General features: G+C 33.6%; 1 protein-coding gene across 1 annotated transcript in view; it reads right to left on the bottom strand.

Annotated features, from left to right (window-relative positions):
* LOC130442939 (glutamate receptor ionotropic, kainate 2-like) overlaps nt 1-15540 on the bottom strand; it is a 28181-nt gene that overhangs the window by 1380 nt on the left and 11261 nt on the right. The window contains exons 8-16 of the mRNA XM_056777351.1: nt 15056-15270; nt 11887-12100; nt 10255-10339; nt 8557-8695; nt 6861-6998; nt 6580-6804; nt 6006-6214; nt 3137-3255; nt 1760-1906 (exon numbers count right to left, since the gene is read on the bottom strand). Of these exons, the coding sequence (XP_056633329.1) occupies nt 1760-1906; nt 3137-3255; nt 6006-6214; nt 6580-6804; nt 6861-6998; nt 8557-8695; nt 10255-10339; nt 11887-12100; nt 15056-15270 (1491 nt within the window). The remainder of the gene's footprint in view (nt 1-1759; nt 1907-3136; nt 3256-6005; nt 6215-6579; nt 6805-6860; nt 6999-8556; nt 8696-10254; nt 10340-11886; nt 12101-15055; nt 15271-15540) is intronic.

The raw sequence follows: 15540 nt of genomic DNA, 5'->3' as shown, positions 1-15540 counted from the left end.
AATTAGTAATTTGATTTCAAATATATAAAATTAGGTTAGTAACGTCACTTGAATCGGTTCGAAGATTCAAACTGCGCTAATTCCCTATGTATAGATATTGATTAGCGTACATTAAACTTGTACATCATGCAGCATGGCGAGAGGAAAAAAATTGCTACATATATGATATTGTGTTAATTTGTGTTAATTTGATAATGCGTTAATTAATAATAATGCGTATGTCCATTTTAAGCAAATTAATAAAACTGCAGTTTTAAGGATTGTGAAACTTTTTGAAAATCGCCCTAAAACTGGCCTACCAAAGTTCGTAACTAATGACGAAAAATCCTTCGAGGTTATGATATGTTTTGAAGAAAATCCGCTTAGAAAACTGCACTCAAACATGATGTTTCTAAAGAATTCTGGACGTGAGGTGGAATGAAAACCAAAGGCATTTGAAAATCAATGCTCAGAAGTTATTATCGGTATCACTGTTATTGGACCATTTCCTGTAGTAAACAATTTGAATAGACCGTATTAGTACATATTTATTTTTGCTGAGAAATGGAATCTAGCAGAAAAAATGTAGATAATAATAACTTTTTTTTATATCTTAACCACGTTTAGTATATCGTTCTTAATCACACACTATATTTAAATTTTTTTAAACGGTATATTAGTTCATAAAAAAAATAATAAATTTAAACACCTAAATGACGCGCCAAAACGCATTTGTTCTCACATGACTGAGTGTGACGTTATGTGACGTATAAAGTAAGTAAACAGAACTGCAAGGTAATACATATGTTTTAACATCGAAAGTTTTAATCAAAACATAACCTTCAAAGCTATCAACTTTATGACTATATTTTAATAAGGTCCAAGAAAACAAATGTGATAATGACGTTACTTATAACAAAGTCTAATTAATAATATTTACGTATCTGCTTTTAATTCACGTATTTCAGCCGAAGTAAAGAATTGATTATTAGCAAAGAACGTAGCAACCATGAATATATCTAGCTTAGGTAGATTGTCCGATATTGCTTCGATAAATCCTATTTCGGTCATCATATCAATTAGAATAGTCTTTGAAATACTTACAAAAAAAAAACAAATCGCATTCAACAACCAATTACCTCCGTTCACAACAACACAATGGCGTTTGAAAGGTGACACACGGCGACCATGTTTCAGTATTTACTTACTTTCTACGTCACAACTGCAGTCGCCAATAGAAACATGTTTTCTGTCAAGTGTTATTATTCAAATTATCATCAATTTATATTTTCGATTCATAATATATTAATATAATACAATTTAACAAAAATTCATAAATAATAAGTGATATATAAATTTTTAAATATGTTAAATATCCAAATTACCGACCACTGCAAGAGCCCTATTGGATTTCAACAGGATGAAGTTTTCTAAGACAAATATATTTAAAGAAGAGACACAATAGTGGCCAGCTGGAGGATTATTTTATCTTTAAATATTATGAACAGTACAAAACCCGGTAAATGGAAAAATCAGGAATGAAACAGTGATAATGATACATTTCACAATTTCAACATAGATTATGTGAATTATTTGGTTAGTTTGGTATAAAAATGCACCCTGCATAGTGCTAATTGATTTATGCAGATTATTTGAAAAAACTTTTATATATAATTTTTGAAGCTTAACGCAACTTTACGAACAAATTGTATGAAAAAAATTAAAATTTCATTGTTCATGCTGGATTTGAGTTGCTATTACATTACGAAATTATACTTACGTGCTCTTGTACAGATATTGTTCTACAATTCCATAGAAACTCTAATATTGCAAATACACAAGACATTGCTATACCAATTCCCAATACCAAAAATATTCCACCAACATTTGCTAGGTCCAATTTTAAAGAATCTTCTTCTTCACTTGGCTAATAAATTATGAAAAACTATCAAATAGAGCTCACTATGTATTATTAATATTTCGATATGCAGATTCTTCTAAAATAAAATTATGCTACCGTAGAGCGGCTGATCACTTTTTGTGTGCCACAGTTTGATGAACCACATCTCCATAATTATTTTTAGCTCCCTGTTGTTGTTGTATCGACCACAGTCGCAATTGTATTGATTATAAAGCGATACCACAAGGCATAATGATTTGAACATATGGAAAGTGACATTTTGCAGAAGAAATACTTCCAAAATACAATTTTGTGTCACCAATAAAAAAAAAACAAGCTTTGAGTTCGTATATACCATGTCGATGAAGCTACAAACCTTCGCACCGACCGATTACTGATGCACCACAAGGCCTCTATATTATGAGCTTAGCATTTTTTTGGTTGAACTGCACTTCATCAAGAAGCGACTTCAAATTAATGAGAAGACTACCACAAAATGTTACGCGTGTATAGTCATCACTGTAACCTCGAATTTATAATTATTTTCAATAATTTTAGACACCGTTAATAAAATGTTTCCCTGAGAGAAATTGTGCAAGGAAAAAATAAATCATTAGCGGTAACATATGCAGAACATACAGGTTGCGGAAGAAATTTCTCTCCCAGCCGATAAAGTTTTTAATCGGGAAATCGGGACAATATACAGTCGAGCATTATTGTGATGAATAATCCCTTTTGATTAATCAACTTAGGTTCTTTTTAAGCCTAAACGTTTCCAATTGTCCTCTATACACCTCATTCGCTAAGGTTGGTGGGAGTTCATAATGAAAAATCGTTGCAAATGCACACATAATTTTTTTTGCATATCAAACTTTAGTGTCAGCTCGACGCCTCGATTTTGTACTGCCATTTTAGTTGTCTCTTCAGATTACGACAAAAACATATTCGATAAGAATATATTCTGAAAACTGCAATCGGTTTTGACAACACATTGCTGATTGTGATTCTTTGATTGCGGTTGTTTTCGGTTAATTCAATATATAAACTTTTAGACGTTACCAAAAATTGATTGCAAATAGTTTATTGTAAATAATTTGAAGCTGTTAAAAGTTGTTGTTGCATTATTTGAGGATGCCTCACCAATTTAAACGAGCACTAATGATTACGACATTGTCCGATTAGACACCTAAATATTCATAAGTATCGAGAATTATTTATATAAATCATTATATATATGATGAAATAAATATTACATACTGCTGGACAAGATGGTTCTTTTTGTTTCTCTTTCCACCACTTTTTTTTCAAATCTCCTAGTTCTCCAGACTCCTGCAATTTGAGTACTGCTCGATTTATCGCGCTTCTATACGGAGAATCTGCAACAATCATCATTATCGTACTTTCTTATCTTACTGTTGTTGATAAAAAAAATTTGGAGCAGCTAAAATCCAAAAGCAATGAACAAATTTTTTAATCAAATATCTAGCAATAATACTGGGATCGTACAGTGCAATTTTTTTAAGCAGAAAATAGTATCTTGCTAAAGATTAAACTAATAATGTAAGTTCAATATTCTAAATACATCTGCTAGTGAAAAATGGCGATAATATACACGATCTGTTTAAAGGTGTTGTAAGAAAAGAAAAGAAAAATGTCATAAAAGAAATAAATGAAAATCGATAAAGTGGAAACTTTTTATAAATAAAGTAAAAATGGCAAATTATAGAAATAAAAAACAATGTACGAGTGACAGTTGCTAGTTGAATTCATAAGTTGTCAATTTCTCTCGGTTCTGTACGTTCAATTCTGCCTTAATTATTACAAATTCACAACAAATCGTTTATATCTATTTAAAAAGATCAAAAACATTGGATTTTTGAAGAATAGTTTTGTATTGGAGTTGGATTGTAGTCGAAGTGGTAACCAGGGAGGCAGATTCTTTAGCCTGTTAAAAGATATAAGGTAAATAATAGATTTTTTTATATTTTGACATAAAAGGGTATATATTATCTATATTTTAGTAAAGGGATGTTTATTACCGTTAGAATTCATGGAGTAAAAGAAGTCAGTACAAATAGTGATAAATGTCTCAGCAACTGAGAAGTACATTATGCGAAGTATTGGCAATGCATCCGACATTAATGTAAAAGCTTATATATGAAGCACTTCATTGTACGAATTCAAATGTAATATTGTATATAAGATTATCTACATACTAGATCCTAGAAATCCTAGATTTCATGAAGCAAAGAAGACGGCAGAAAAATATAAATGGATACAGAAGATAATCAAACAAAAAATAAGAGTGGCCAAAGAAGATTGTATGAAAAATTAATGCATTGAAATGAAGAGTTACATGACAAATATGACACGTTCAATATGTTTAAAAAGTCAGAGAAGTAGCTGACCTATACAACAAGACGACTCCTCATACCTTAAGGGATTCAAAAGGAAAAATAATCAAAGATAAAGAAGAAATTCGAACAACTTGGTATGTGTATATCAAAGATTTGTATAATGACTCTAGATCAGAAGAACAAATGGAATTTGAAGAAGGCGAAGTACCAGAAATACTAAAGTCAGAAGTTATACATGCTATAAAGATGGCATTAAACAAGAAAGCTGTTGGACCTGACAACATTACAGCAGTGTTAAAGCTTATAAATGAAGAAAACATAGGAATATTAGTCAAACTGTTCAATCATGTTTATTCAACCGATGAAATTCCAGAAGACTTGTTAAAATCCGAATCCATCCAACTTTGCCAAAAAACAACGTCCGAAGCACTGTAGCGACTATAGATTGATAAGTCTTATGAGTCACACTATAAAAACATTCTTAAGAATCATCCACGCTAAAATTAGAAATAAGTGCGAAGAAGATCAAGACGAAACTCAATTCGGCTTCAGAAATGGGTTGTGAACAAGAGAAGCACTTTTTGCACTGAATATATTATTACAAAAAGTCCGGGATCAACGGAAATATGTATTTGCAGTCTTTATCGATTACGAAAACGCATTCGATCGAGTACAATACGACAAGTTAATACATCAACATCATCGAAAAATTATATTGGCGTCAAAGAGTGGGCGTTTGAGTCAACGGACAGAATAATGCAAAATCTTAAGAGGAGTCAGACAAGGTTGCATATTCTCACCACTTCTGATTAATTTGTATTCATATAAGATCTTCAAGTAAGCTAGACACAACTTATCATATGGAGTAAAATTAACGGTAAGCTTATTAGATACAATCAGATACGCGGACGATACAGTTGTACAGTGTGACGACTTGAATGGATCGCAATGCCTTTTAAACGCCATTGACAGAGTTGGAAGAGAAATGGGTTTAAACATAAACTGTTCTAAAACAAAATATATGGTAGTCGCTTGCTGTTCCATGACACATAGCTACAGGTAAACGGACAAACGATTCAAAGAGTGTCGAGTTTCAAATATCTTGGTTGCTACATTACTGAACAACTGATGACTGACGACGGATGATCAAATGTTACATTTGTTCAAATCTCTTATATGGTGTCGAAGCATAGACTTTAAAAAGATCTACCTTTAATCTGTATATAATCACTTTGAAATGTGGTTATATCGACGCATGCTCAAGATTCCGTGGATAGCTATCCAAACAAACGTTGCCAGTCCTTAACAGAGCAAATGGGGTTCGTGAGCTGGTGGCCGGTTTAGTATCCTCCAGTTGATTAGGGTGGGTAAAGCTGAAGGACGTAGAGGAATTGGAAGAAGTCAAGCCTCTTGGTTGAAGAATATCGTAGAATTGACTGGGAAAAGAGAAGCAGGACAGTTATTTAGACTAACTCAAGATAGAGAGAGTTTTGCCATGACAACGTCAAGGGGACTTAATACGGCACGCTAAGAAGCAGAAGACTCATGTGAGAAGCAGAATAAGGCATAGTTGGTGTAGGATATCTTAACTGGAGATATAGAATAAATGATAAAACCACAGATACAGCAAAAAATGTTCTCTTCACAAAAAATAGGATGCTATTCAATACTTGTATAAACATTTAACATTTGAAAAAAGAAACTAATTATAATATTTTCAATATCACAATCAGATTTCTATCTACCACACAGTACTTAAAATAACTCACTCATGGGCATGGCGATTCCAAAACTTTTACTATCCAATAGTCTTCCGATTTGTTTTAAATCACATTTTGTTTCAACTTCATATTCAATTTGCGTGGATTCCATTAGGAAAGCGTATAAAGAATTTTTCGTGGTTCTCACTCTTTGTACACCTTCAGGATTGCTCTCTTCAAATACGCTTGGCTTCGTTTGTTGCATGCTCATCCACATTCTATAAAAAAGGTATTAACAAAAACATCCCGTGCCTAGAATGGTTTATCAATTACAATTAAAACAATCGTGACAAATATACCAGAAAATTGATTATTTCATCCGGAACGTATGATTTTGAACAATATTTTCGATTAGATCTTGAAGAAACCATTAAAATCATGTATCAGAAGCTTTTCAACTCCACGCAAATCTTTCTAATTGATATTTGGGAAATTGTACGAGGTACGATAAAATAGTACATTGAATCATTTTACTAAAAATATAGTTACACAAATTTGACTTATTTCGGAATAGATATCATCTGCTGTCATTGCAGTGTGAAAACGTTTTCATTTTATCATACATTGTATTTTACTCAGTTACCTTTGATATGTAGAAAAATTAGAGTTTTTGAAGAAGGATTCCGTCGCTCCGTTTGCCAAACAACCATACTTTATCTTAGTTTGTTTGGAGAGAGCTTCCGCGCCATCTATGGGTGGTTCTAAATTAGCTTTAGTCAAGAACGCGGCTAAGTTTGCGGTATAGGAACTGGTCATAATGAGTGAGAAGAACCACCACATACCTACTGCCAATCTCGACGAAATTCCCCTGAAATTTTCAATATAGCATAATAGTTCTTTTCTTATAGTTGTAATGTATCTTACTTTGGTAAAATGTCACAACCTTGGGTCATTATAGATCCAAGAGTAAGCCAAAGACAATTTTTTACGTCCCAGATATTTTCTAATTCTTCTGGGTTTTCTTCGCACGGATGAGGGTTTTCCCAGTCACCTGGAGTCATTCTAAAAAATATCTTTGTATACATATACTGCTATCACCGTTGGCATGGTACATTACAACATACAGTTTAAAGAATTTATAGGTACAATTGCACAGTTTCGGTTAATTTTTGGGTGCGAGTCTTGTGATCGAGGATGGCGATGATGTACAATAATTATCAAAGTGTCTACCTTCTAGAAGCAACGTAGCTAGACCAGAATCGAGTTACGTGTCGTTCCACGCGTCAATTCCGAGTGGACGATTGATCCGTTCAACGTTGGGATCGAAAATTTCCCTTCTGGGTTCGTGTGAGGAAGTAGGTAGAACAGGGTGTCATAAAATAGTATGGAAGATAGAGGGACATAGAAATGTCGGTTTTTACTAATTCGTGCCGCAAGGTATATTGGAGAGAAAAAAAAGGAAGGCGTCGTTTAGACGGGTATCTTTTATTGTTTTATTGAGGTAGTTGTTAAGGGAAAAAGTCGAAGGATGAAAAGTGTACCTATATACTTTATTTTTAAATGCATTGGTAGGAGTGTACATTGTTTGGTCGCCACATATCCCCCCTTTCAGTGATGAAGTCGTTGCTGTAAACGCCGGAGTTCTTGCTACTGCTGTTCACGTGGTTATACTGGTGCGTCGTTCTCTACAGGAAAGTCTATCGCCTGTGGTTGCTTTTCGACAAGCTGCTGTTCCGGAGTTCCAACTGTTGCTGGTGGTTCGTTTCGTAGGTAGATAGATTGTAGTCTGGTGAAGCGTATAAGTGGGTTTCAGCCGATCGATCGTTAAGGTTTTTCATTTTCCGCGAACTTTGATAATGAACGTTTGTCTCCTCGTTCAATGATTTCGTAAGGTACGTCGTAAAGCATGCGGAAAGAGGTTTTACTCTCATCGTGGCGTAGGTCAGTCGGGTGGCAAAAGTAGGGGAGCACATTGTGTGGTTGCCACACATTTACGTCTATCAGTATTTGTTTAATGGTAACAGAACAAATTGCATTGGTGGTCATAAAGTCGCCGTGAGTCGATCTTATTTGACCAATCCGCAGTTTTCTAACAATCATATCTTCGAAACTAGATGAGCGATAACCGACCAAAGATGATATTTATATTACTCAAATGTATTTTTCAAAAATTACGAGCCAAGGACTGGAATAAGGTTTTCAGGTCTTGGCTGAGTTAGATAACCAGAGGAGCAGATTATTTCGCGTGTTTGTCAGATAAAAGCCAAATAAAACTGCTTTATATCTCGAACTTGAAAGAATATATGTCATGTATATTTCAAGTTTATATTTGTATAGTTATCAAGTTTGTATTTTAGTAAATTTATGGAGTAAAGGAATTCAGTACAGTTAGGGACATGTTTAAACATATTTTAAGTCCCAAATAATACTAAATATCTGTCCTGTATGTAATGAGCAACCAAGAAGTAAATATTCCAGTAATGTTTGTTGTATAAACCTAGAGAGGGATCACTATAATGGAAAAGGGAATCGTTAAATGAAAGTGAAGAATCGTTAGCTACAGAAGTGCTCATCTGAAAAGTAGGATTAGGTATGCTAGGAGTAGGATATCTTATCTTACCTGGAGATAAAAAATAATACAATAGATATTATCAGATACAGCGTAGCAGTGTATATCCAAACGATAGGCGAAAAAGGATCCAAAAAACCGAACATATTCACATCACCCTTATCAGGCATCTTGTGCAAAATTCCTATACCTAAAACAGTCCAAAAATTTCCAAGTTCATTCGAAATTAGACATGAACAATTGATGTTATGAAATGAATCAATAAAAACACGATCTTATGATTTTTAAATTAAATTGGTTTTGGTACTAATGCTTCATAAGGTGTATCCACGACATCCACTAAAATCGACTGGCCGCAAAAAATTATTAACTTGAGAATTTGTAAAAAAAGTAACTATTCGCTATATAAATTGGAAATTGGTATATTCTGAATACCATTCTTGATGCTGATTATTGCCTTTCAAGTTTTTACAATCGAACAATAGGTGGCGTTAATGAGCTATGGCAACACTGTATTTGTGAACACTGACGTTTATTTTTGCAAGCCAGTGGCCATTTAGAAATTGAATGAGTGAGTTGTTGATGGAGAACGTTTGAAAGTAGCAAGTTTGTGCATAAATGAAAATAACCCGTGATGACTGACATTGAATGATTTTTATGAGATTGCTTAGTGCAACTTATAGGAATGAAGCACCACAAAAGAAAATTCGTTACAATTGGTTTGCAGAGTTTCATCATGATCCGTCAATGATGAATGTTGAGAAGGTCGGTCCAAATCGATTATCATTCCGAGAAACATCGATGCTGTGCTAAACATGATCGCAGAATGCACTACAATCGATTTTGTTTTACCTTCACCTTTCGTAAACAAGACAAAGTAGTTTGGTCCTTATTCATCGCACGTAACAATGCGTTCAACTGACAACCATGGATTTTCGTGTTCAATGTATATAAAACTTTATTTTGTATCAAAATTTAAAAACAAACAAGTTAATTAACAGAAATATATCTATTTACACCTGGCAACCCTAACGATACGCCGATTGAGAGCTGGCAACCAATTTTATTTCAATTTGTTACATCATTTTCGTTCAAATGATGTAAAATTGACTGAAAATATTATAGCTGTAAATTATATGTGTACATTAATTTCCTTAATCCATTCCATACATTTTCAATTTTCCTTTAAAATAAATTTCATCACAGATACCTGCAGGATCACGCAGCGGGATCTTAGACAAATTGTGTAAGGCTTCAACTAAGTCGCAGCTAAAAAGTATGGGTTCTGCTTCAAAACTATTCCGTCCTGTTTGTATTGAACGTTTGCAAATAGAGTTATTGACATATCTCAAAGATATAGTTTCTGTATTTTTGGCTGGACCCGAGACAAAACACAAATTTTCTGCGGTAAAACATTTATATCAACAATGATGTCATAAGGAATATGATCTGCTTTTGAGGGCACTCAATGAAATATCTATGACAGCAACCATTTCAAAGTTTTCAGAGATTACAATATGGTTATTCACTTTGCCAGAGTCCCGTATAGGATAAAAGTGGATACTTTCAGATTTTATATTTCATTTGCTTTTGATTATATTTAATAATTAATAGTAACTGAGAATAATATTTTTTCAGAAGCAATCAATAAAGACTGATTTGAGCTGGTTATTTTGTCTTGGTATTTTATACCTTTCTGCTAAAACTTTAAATGTCTTGAGCTCTTAGCACTTTTATAGAAATACTTACCTAAAGTCATGAATGGCATACTAAAATCAACTACTTCTCTCCGTTCAGGAGTTATTGTCAAATCACAAATTGCTAAATGAGCTCTCTAGAAATAAATATCAGTTTTAAATTAATTAAATCAATGTACAAGTACGGTATGTATGTTTCAATATAATATCAGTGTTCCTACAAATTCTAAAGTTTTTGATTTAAAGACAATCATTGCATTTTTATTTCCGTAAAGGGAAGAAAGTTGCTGCTGCTCAGAAAGAAATAAGTTTATGGTGGTGCTTGCTTAACAGAGAGCACGTGTCAGAATTAGTATAAAAAAGCCGTTCAGGAGATTTTTCCCTAAAAGATGAGCAACGTTCTGGTCGGCCTACTGAAGTTGATGGTGACTAAATCAAAGTCACAATTGAAGAAGATCGTCATATAACGAAGAGGCTAGCTACATGTATCACACACAACAATTACAAAAACCCTTAAAATGTCTACTTCACTAATTGGAAAAAATTCATATATTTCCTCTTTGTTATCCATTCAATGACTTGTCCGTCTAGGTAGATGGGCTTGAGGTTGAGTTTTTTATACCTAGTGTAAACTTCTTTTTTGGATGGCCAGAATAAATTCAAAAAAAACTTTTCAAATTGATCTTTATTTATGTTGTGTTTACATATGTCTGACGCAAGTCTCTATCAGTGTTACCAGCCTAACCTCTCAAAATTCCCTTTCTAGAGCGCGAAATTCGAATTAAAATATAAAAATTCTTACCCTAGTAAAGGAAATTATGTAGGTATTATTCGGGTTGACGTTCAGTCCCACCCACTTTGAACTATGTCATAGAGTGTATTCTCAAAGCATCCTTTTGCGTAGATGACTATGTCATCTGCGTATCCTTGATGTAATATGCCGAGTTCAGTTGGCTCGTATAAGAACTCTATTACTAAGCTCCACATAAGTGGGGATGTGACACCTCCTTGTGGAAATCCCCTCTTAGCAATAATTTAAACGATGTCTTGCCCTACTTTCATTTTTCCTGTTCTAATAGATAGCAATTGTGCCATCCATCTGGCGGTTGTCATATCGAGTCCTCTCGCGTCTAAAGCATTTGTAGGCATACGAGTCAAGGAGATTACTGAAGCGAAAGTATCGTCGTTTTTGGTAGGGTTTAGTTGGCAGTCTAGTTGTGCATTATAATATAGCTTTAGGAGGAGCCATCCTAAGGAGCCAGGAAAAACCGGATTGAAAAGAGACTTTCCTTCCACCATATCTGCCTCAGAAGAAGAAATATTCGATCTGAAAATAGGGATGGTTTTAGGTATATGTGGTTTTCTTCCTTGCCAGTTCCCGAAATATAAGGGATAAATTCCATTTTCTATAAGACCACTTTAAATTTCTTTAATCTTATCTAATGTTTTGTGTGCCTATTTTGGGAAGCAGCTGTCTTGACCAAAGTTTTTTTGTCATTTTCAACAGTTTATTCTCTACTCTGTTTTTTGGCTAAATTTGTAATTTTTCCGACTCTCTTAGTTTTTATGTTACATTAAAGTATAATACTCAAATCAAAAATCAGACTTGTTGTAACCAGTCAACCGAAAAAATATTTTACTTAACAATTTTGTAGATGCTTGTAACGAAATCGCAAAAACTTACCTTTTCTAAGACTTCTCTTATTAAACCGTTCCATCTTTTTTCGACTTTATCATAATTTCCATATTTATCGGTAATTTCGAACTGATAATTGAATCCTATAATTTTCGCAATTTTATCTATCAAATCCATGGAATAGCCTTCATAACGATAATTTCCAGTCAAGATCTCACCTTCATATTTTGGTTCACGAAGCATCAAGTAAGGTTCACCAATTCTATAACAAATTGTCAAATTCAAACTGCAAACACTACTGCAATATATACTGTTATCTAATTTAGTTGTTTTGATAGTAAACTTTAGTTCTATCAGTAATAACACCATATGAAAATGATTTTTTTAGACATTATATTCTTTCGTCAGTTAACGATATTAAATTTGCTTTTGGCATTTTAGAAAAGTTATTGGGAATTCTGTTAATCTACTCAATTGCGCATTGTATATTGTGAATTATAATAACATTTTGATACTGCTTCGAATATCGTAAATAAAAATTACCAAGAAAGTATTGATTTCCCTTCACGACGGGTTGTAAGTCAACTTACCACCTTTGGATGATAATAATTTTTTATTCCAGCATCAATGTAACAGCGATTTAAAAAATTTAGTGATATTGATCGGAATGTTCATATTAATATTATAATTATTAATATTATAAATATTATTTAAAAAAATTGATTAGAATTTTTTCGATTTTTCTTCCCAATTTGTATGAATTGCTCTGATTCCATAATTTCTCTATCTCTAACCAAGTTTTCTGTTACTCTTGATGTACTGCAGGAGATTTCTGGTATTGAATCAATCTTCATTTGCAGCTTACTTTTTATTGTTGATGATTTCCACCACATAACTTTCCTGCTTTCCTGCTTTAGCGAGCTATCAGCTATTTAATTTCCCTTTACTCCGGTGTGTCACCGAATCCATTGTAGGGTAACTTTATTTTTTTTGCCTTAAATTTTTCTAGACAAACAAGTTTGGATTTTATGATATTGGAGCCCTTGGCTACCGGACGGGATGATGGTCTACGATGGTTTTTCTCTAGATTGAACTGGACATATTTTTCAATTGAATAAATTTCTGTACGAAGAATGTTTGATGTTCAGAGTGTTTGGTTCTAGGCCTGTATACCCCAGTTCTGTCTGCTGCTTCAGCTCCGTTCGTATGCCATTTAATGGCTTTTCTGTTCATTTCTTGTATGGTGTTTTGATCCCACTTACTTCTACAGCTTAAAATTGAGGTACATTTTTTCTTGAGGCTAAACTTTCTCGATGCATTATCCTGAGGCATTATTTAGGGACGCCTTTTTCTTCGGCGATTACGTCTCTGAACATTCTAAGTGATGTTTATTCTGCCACGCTTCCCAGTATTATATGGAGGAGTGGGAGATTCAGAATCACTTCTAGTGCAACTGTTGGACATGATTTTATGGCCCCGGCTGAACATATGGAAACAAGTGTACCTTCGAGAGATTGTTACTCGTGGTATTCAAATGATGAATCTAGTTTGGAAATACTTCTTTCATTAAGTAAATTCGTCCAACATTACCATTTGGCTGATTACGCCAACAAAATCGACAATTCGCCTATAAATATGATAGGACTGGAGAATTGAGTTCAAAATCAGTATTTGAACGAATTAGAACCTAAGTTATGAGCAGTAAACATAAAGTAGTAAGTGAAGAAATACATCGTTGGATGTTGGAAGTATAAAATACAAAATAACAAACAAATATACATACGTAGTTTGTGGATTTGGAAAATCAAAACGTATTTCAAAAAGTCCTTTACTGCGTCTACCTGTCTGGTCACGATAAACTCAAAAACTACTAACTTAATAGATTTTTATACGATTTTCTAAATTAGTTGGATAATTATATTGGAAATATTCAAGACGCTTTGGAAATTTGATTGAAAATTCTTCCAACATTTTACAAAACAATGTATGCTGGCTTTTATAGATTTAAGCTTTATATCTTAAGCTCATTATACTCATTCTGAACTTATAAAACAATTTATACGGATACAGTGTAAAGGCCGGGACACACCTATCATGCATCCTTCCGATCCGACTACGATCATACAGAATGACAAGTATCTGAAATGAAAATACTCTAGTTTGAGCGGCGTAGTTCACACCTTTGAGACACGTATCCGATACCACCTCTACACTCCTACACGACTATGATCATGCATCCGATCGTGCAGTCTATTCATTTAACGGCTGTAGGTTGAAATCTGTAATAATATTTTTGAGATATTGCAGTATTAGTTTTTAACTTAATTGGCAATAATGTCGGGTATAAAACCGGAAGAGAAAAAGTTGAGAAGGAATTAAATGTCAACGGTACACTACAGATTAAAATATTATCCTTGCTAATTATATACAAAGTAAAGGCATAAACACAATTAAGTAAAAAGGTGATAAATAATTTTATTTAATTGGAAGTACACTGTATATATGTAATACATCAAGACGATAATAAGAATATACCCAAAATCTGCGCTTTCCTCTATTATCCATGAAATATCTCTGGTCTTCTTCTAAGCAAAGCACCACCATGACTAAATCGTTGTTGCTGAAATTTTTGAACATTTGGTGCACAGAACCTTTCGCAATTCTAATTGAATCGAGACGGGGAGAGTGGTGAATGTATCGAGCTGGAGCTGGAAATCGGAAAGCTTATAGGACGTGTGTGCTGAACTTTTCCGATTCCGTATCGATCCGTTCCTTGGAGTACTAACGGACCGGAGCCGGATCTGAGTGATGTATGTGTGTCCCTTTGTTCATGATTTAAATAAATATCTTATGAGTGTTAGCAAAAAATTAACGCATGCGAAAAGTAGTACAAATATTGATCTCCATTTGCTCTATTAACCGTACCGTGTTTCTAGCTTATTAGTCTAAGAGCTAGTGGACGGCAGATCAAACATCTTTTAGGAAAGTCTAAAATTTTCCCAGCTGCACTTAGGTAGGACAGGTGTGAAAATTTCATGAAATAAAAATATATTTTAGGAAAGCTGCCGTTTGGATATGTTAAAATATACTATTATAACTCTAAAATCAAGAATAGAAACACTTTGAATAATTCAAAATTCAAACATATGTTAGGCCTTCCTAATATATGTTTGGTCTGCCACCCACTGGCTCTTCGATTATATTACAAACATCTTACCTTGAAGATACAATAACTGTAATTTTTTGAAGATTTGAAATAGCTGCGTCGACGGTTTGGTTGTCACTTCTTGCTAAGGCGAGAGATTCGTTATTGGCGAACCATGTAGCTATAACCGTATCGTCTAGGATATCAACAACGTGGATATTAAAATCTATTCGTTCCCCTTTATCGTTAAATTTTATAGGTCCTGTCAGTGTAAGCGATGGGGTATTCTAAAATATGATTGAAAATACTGTTTCCACTTCTTTTGAGACATAGTGGAGTGGCGACATGTGTCACGAAAATGAAAGAATGTAAGTAAAGGTTGCAATCTCACTTATAGGATATCGCATAACGAATATGGCAATGAGCATTGTTATAATTAAAAATATTTTTTATTCTATACTTATTCTTTGACTCTGGGTAAGTTTTTAATCTCGAATTTCAAAGAATGATTAATTCGCAATATACGAATGGAGCTACTCTGTGTATTTAAAACGCCA

Source organism: Diorhabda sublineata, chromosome 1, assembly GCF_026230105.1.
Source record: "Diorhabda sublineata isolate icDioSubl1.1 chromosome 1, icDioSubl1.1, whole genome shotgun sequence".
Taxonomy (NCBI): domain Eukaryota; kingdom Metazoa; phylum Arthropoda; class Insecta; order Coleoptera; family Chrysomelidae; genus Diorhabda; species Diorhabda sublineata.
Note: the sequence above shows the minus strand (reverse complement) of the source record. Positions and strands in the feature narration are given on the sequence as shown.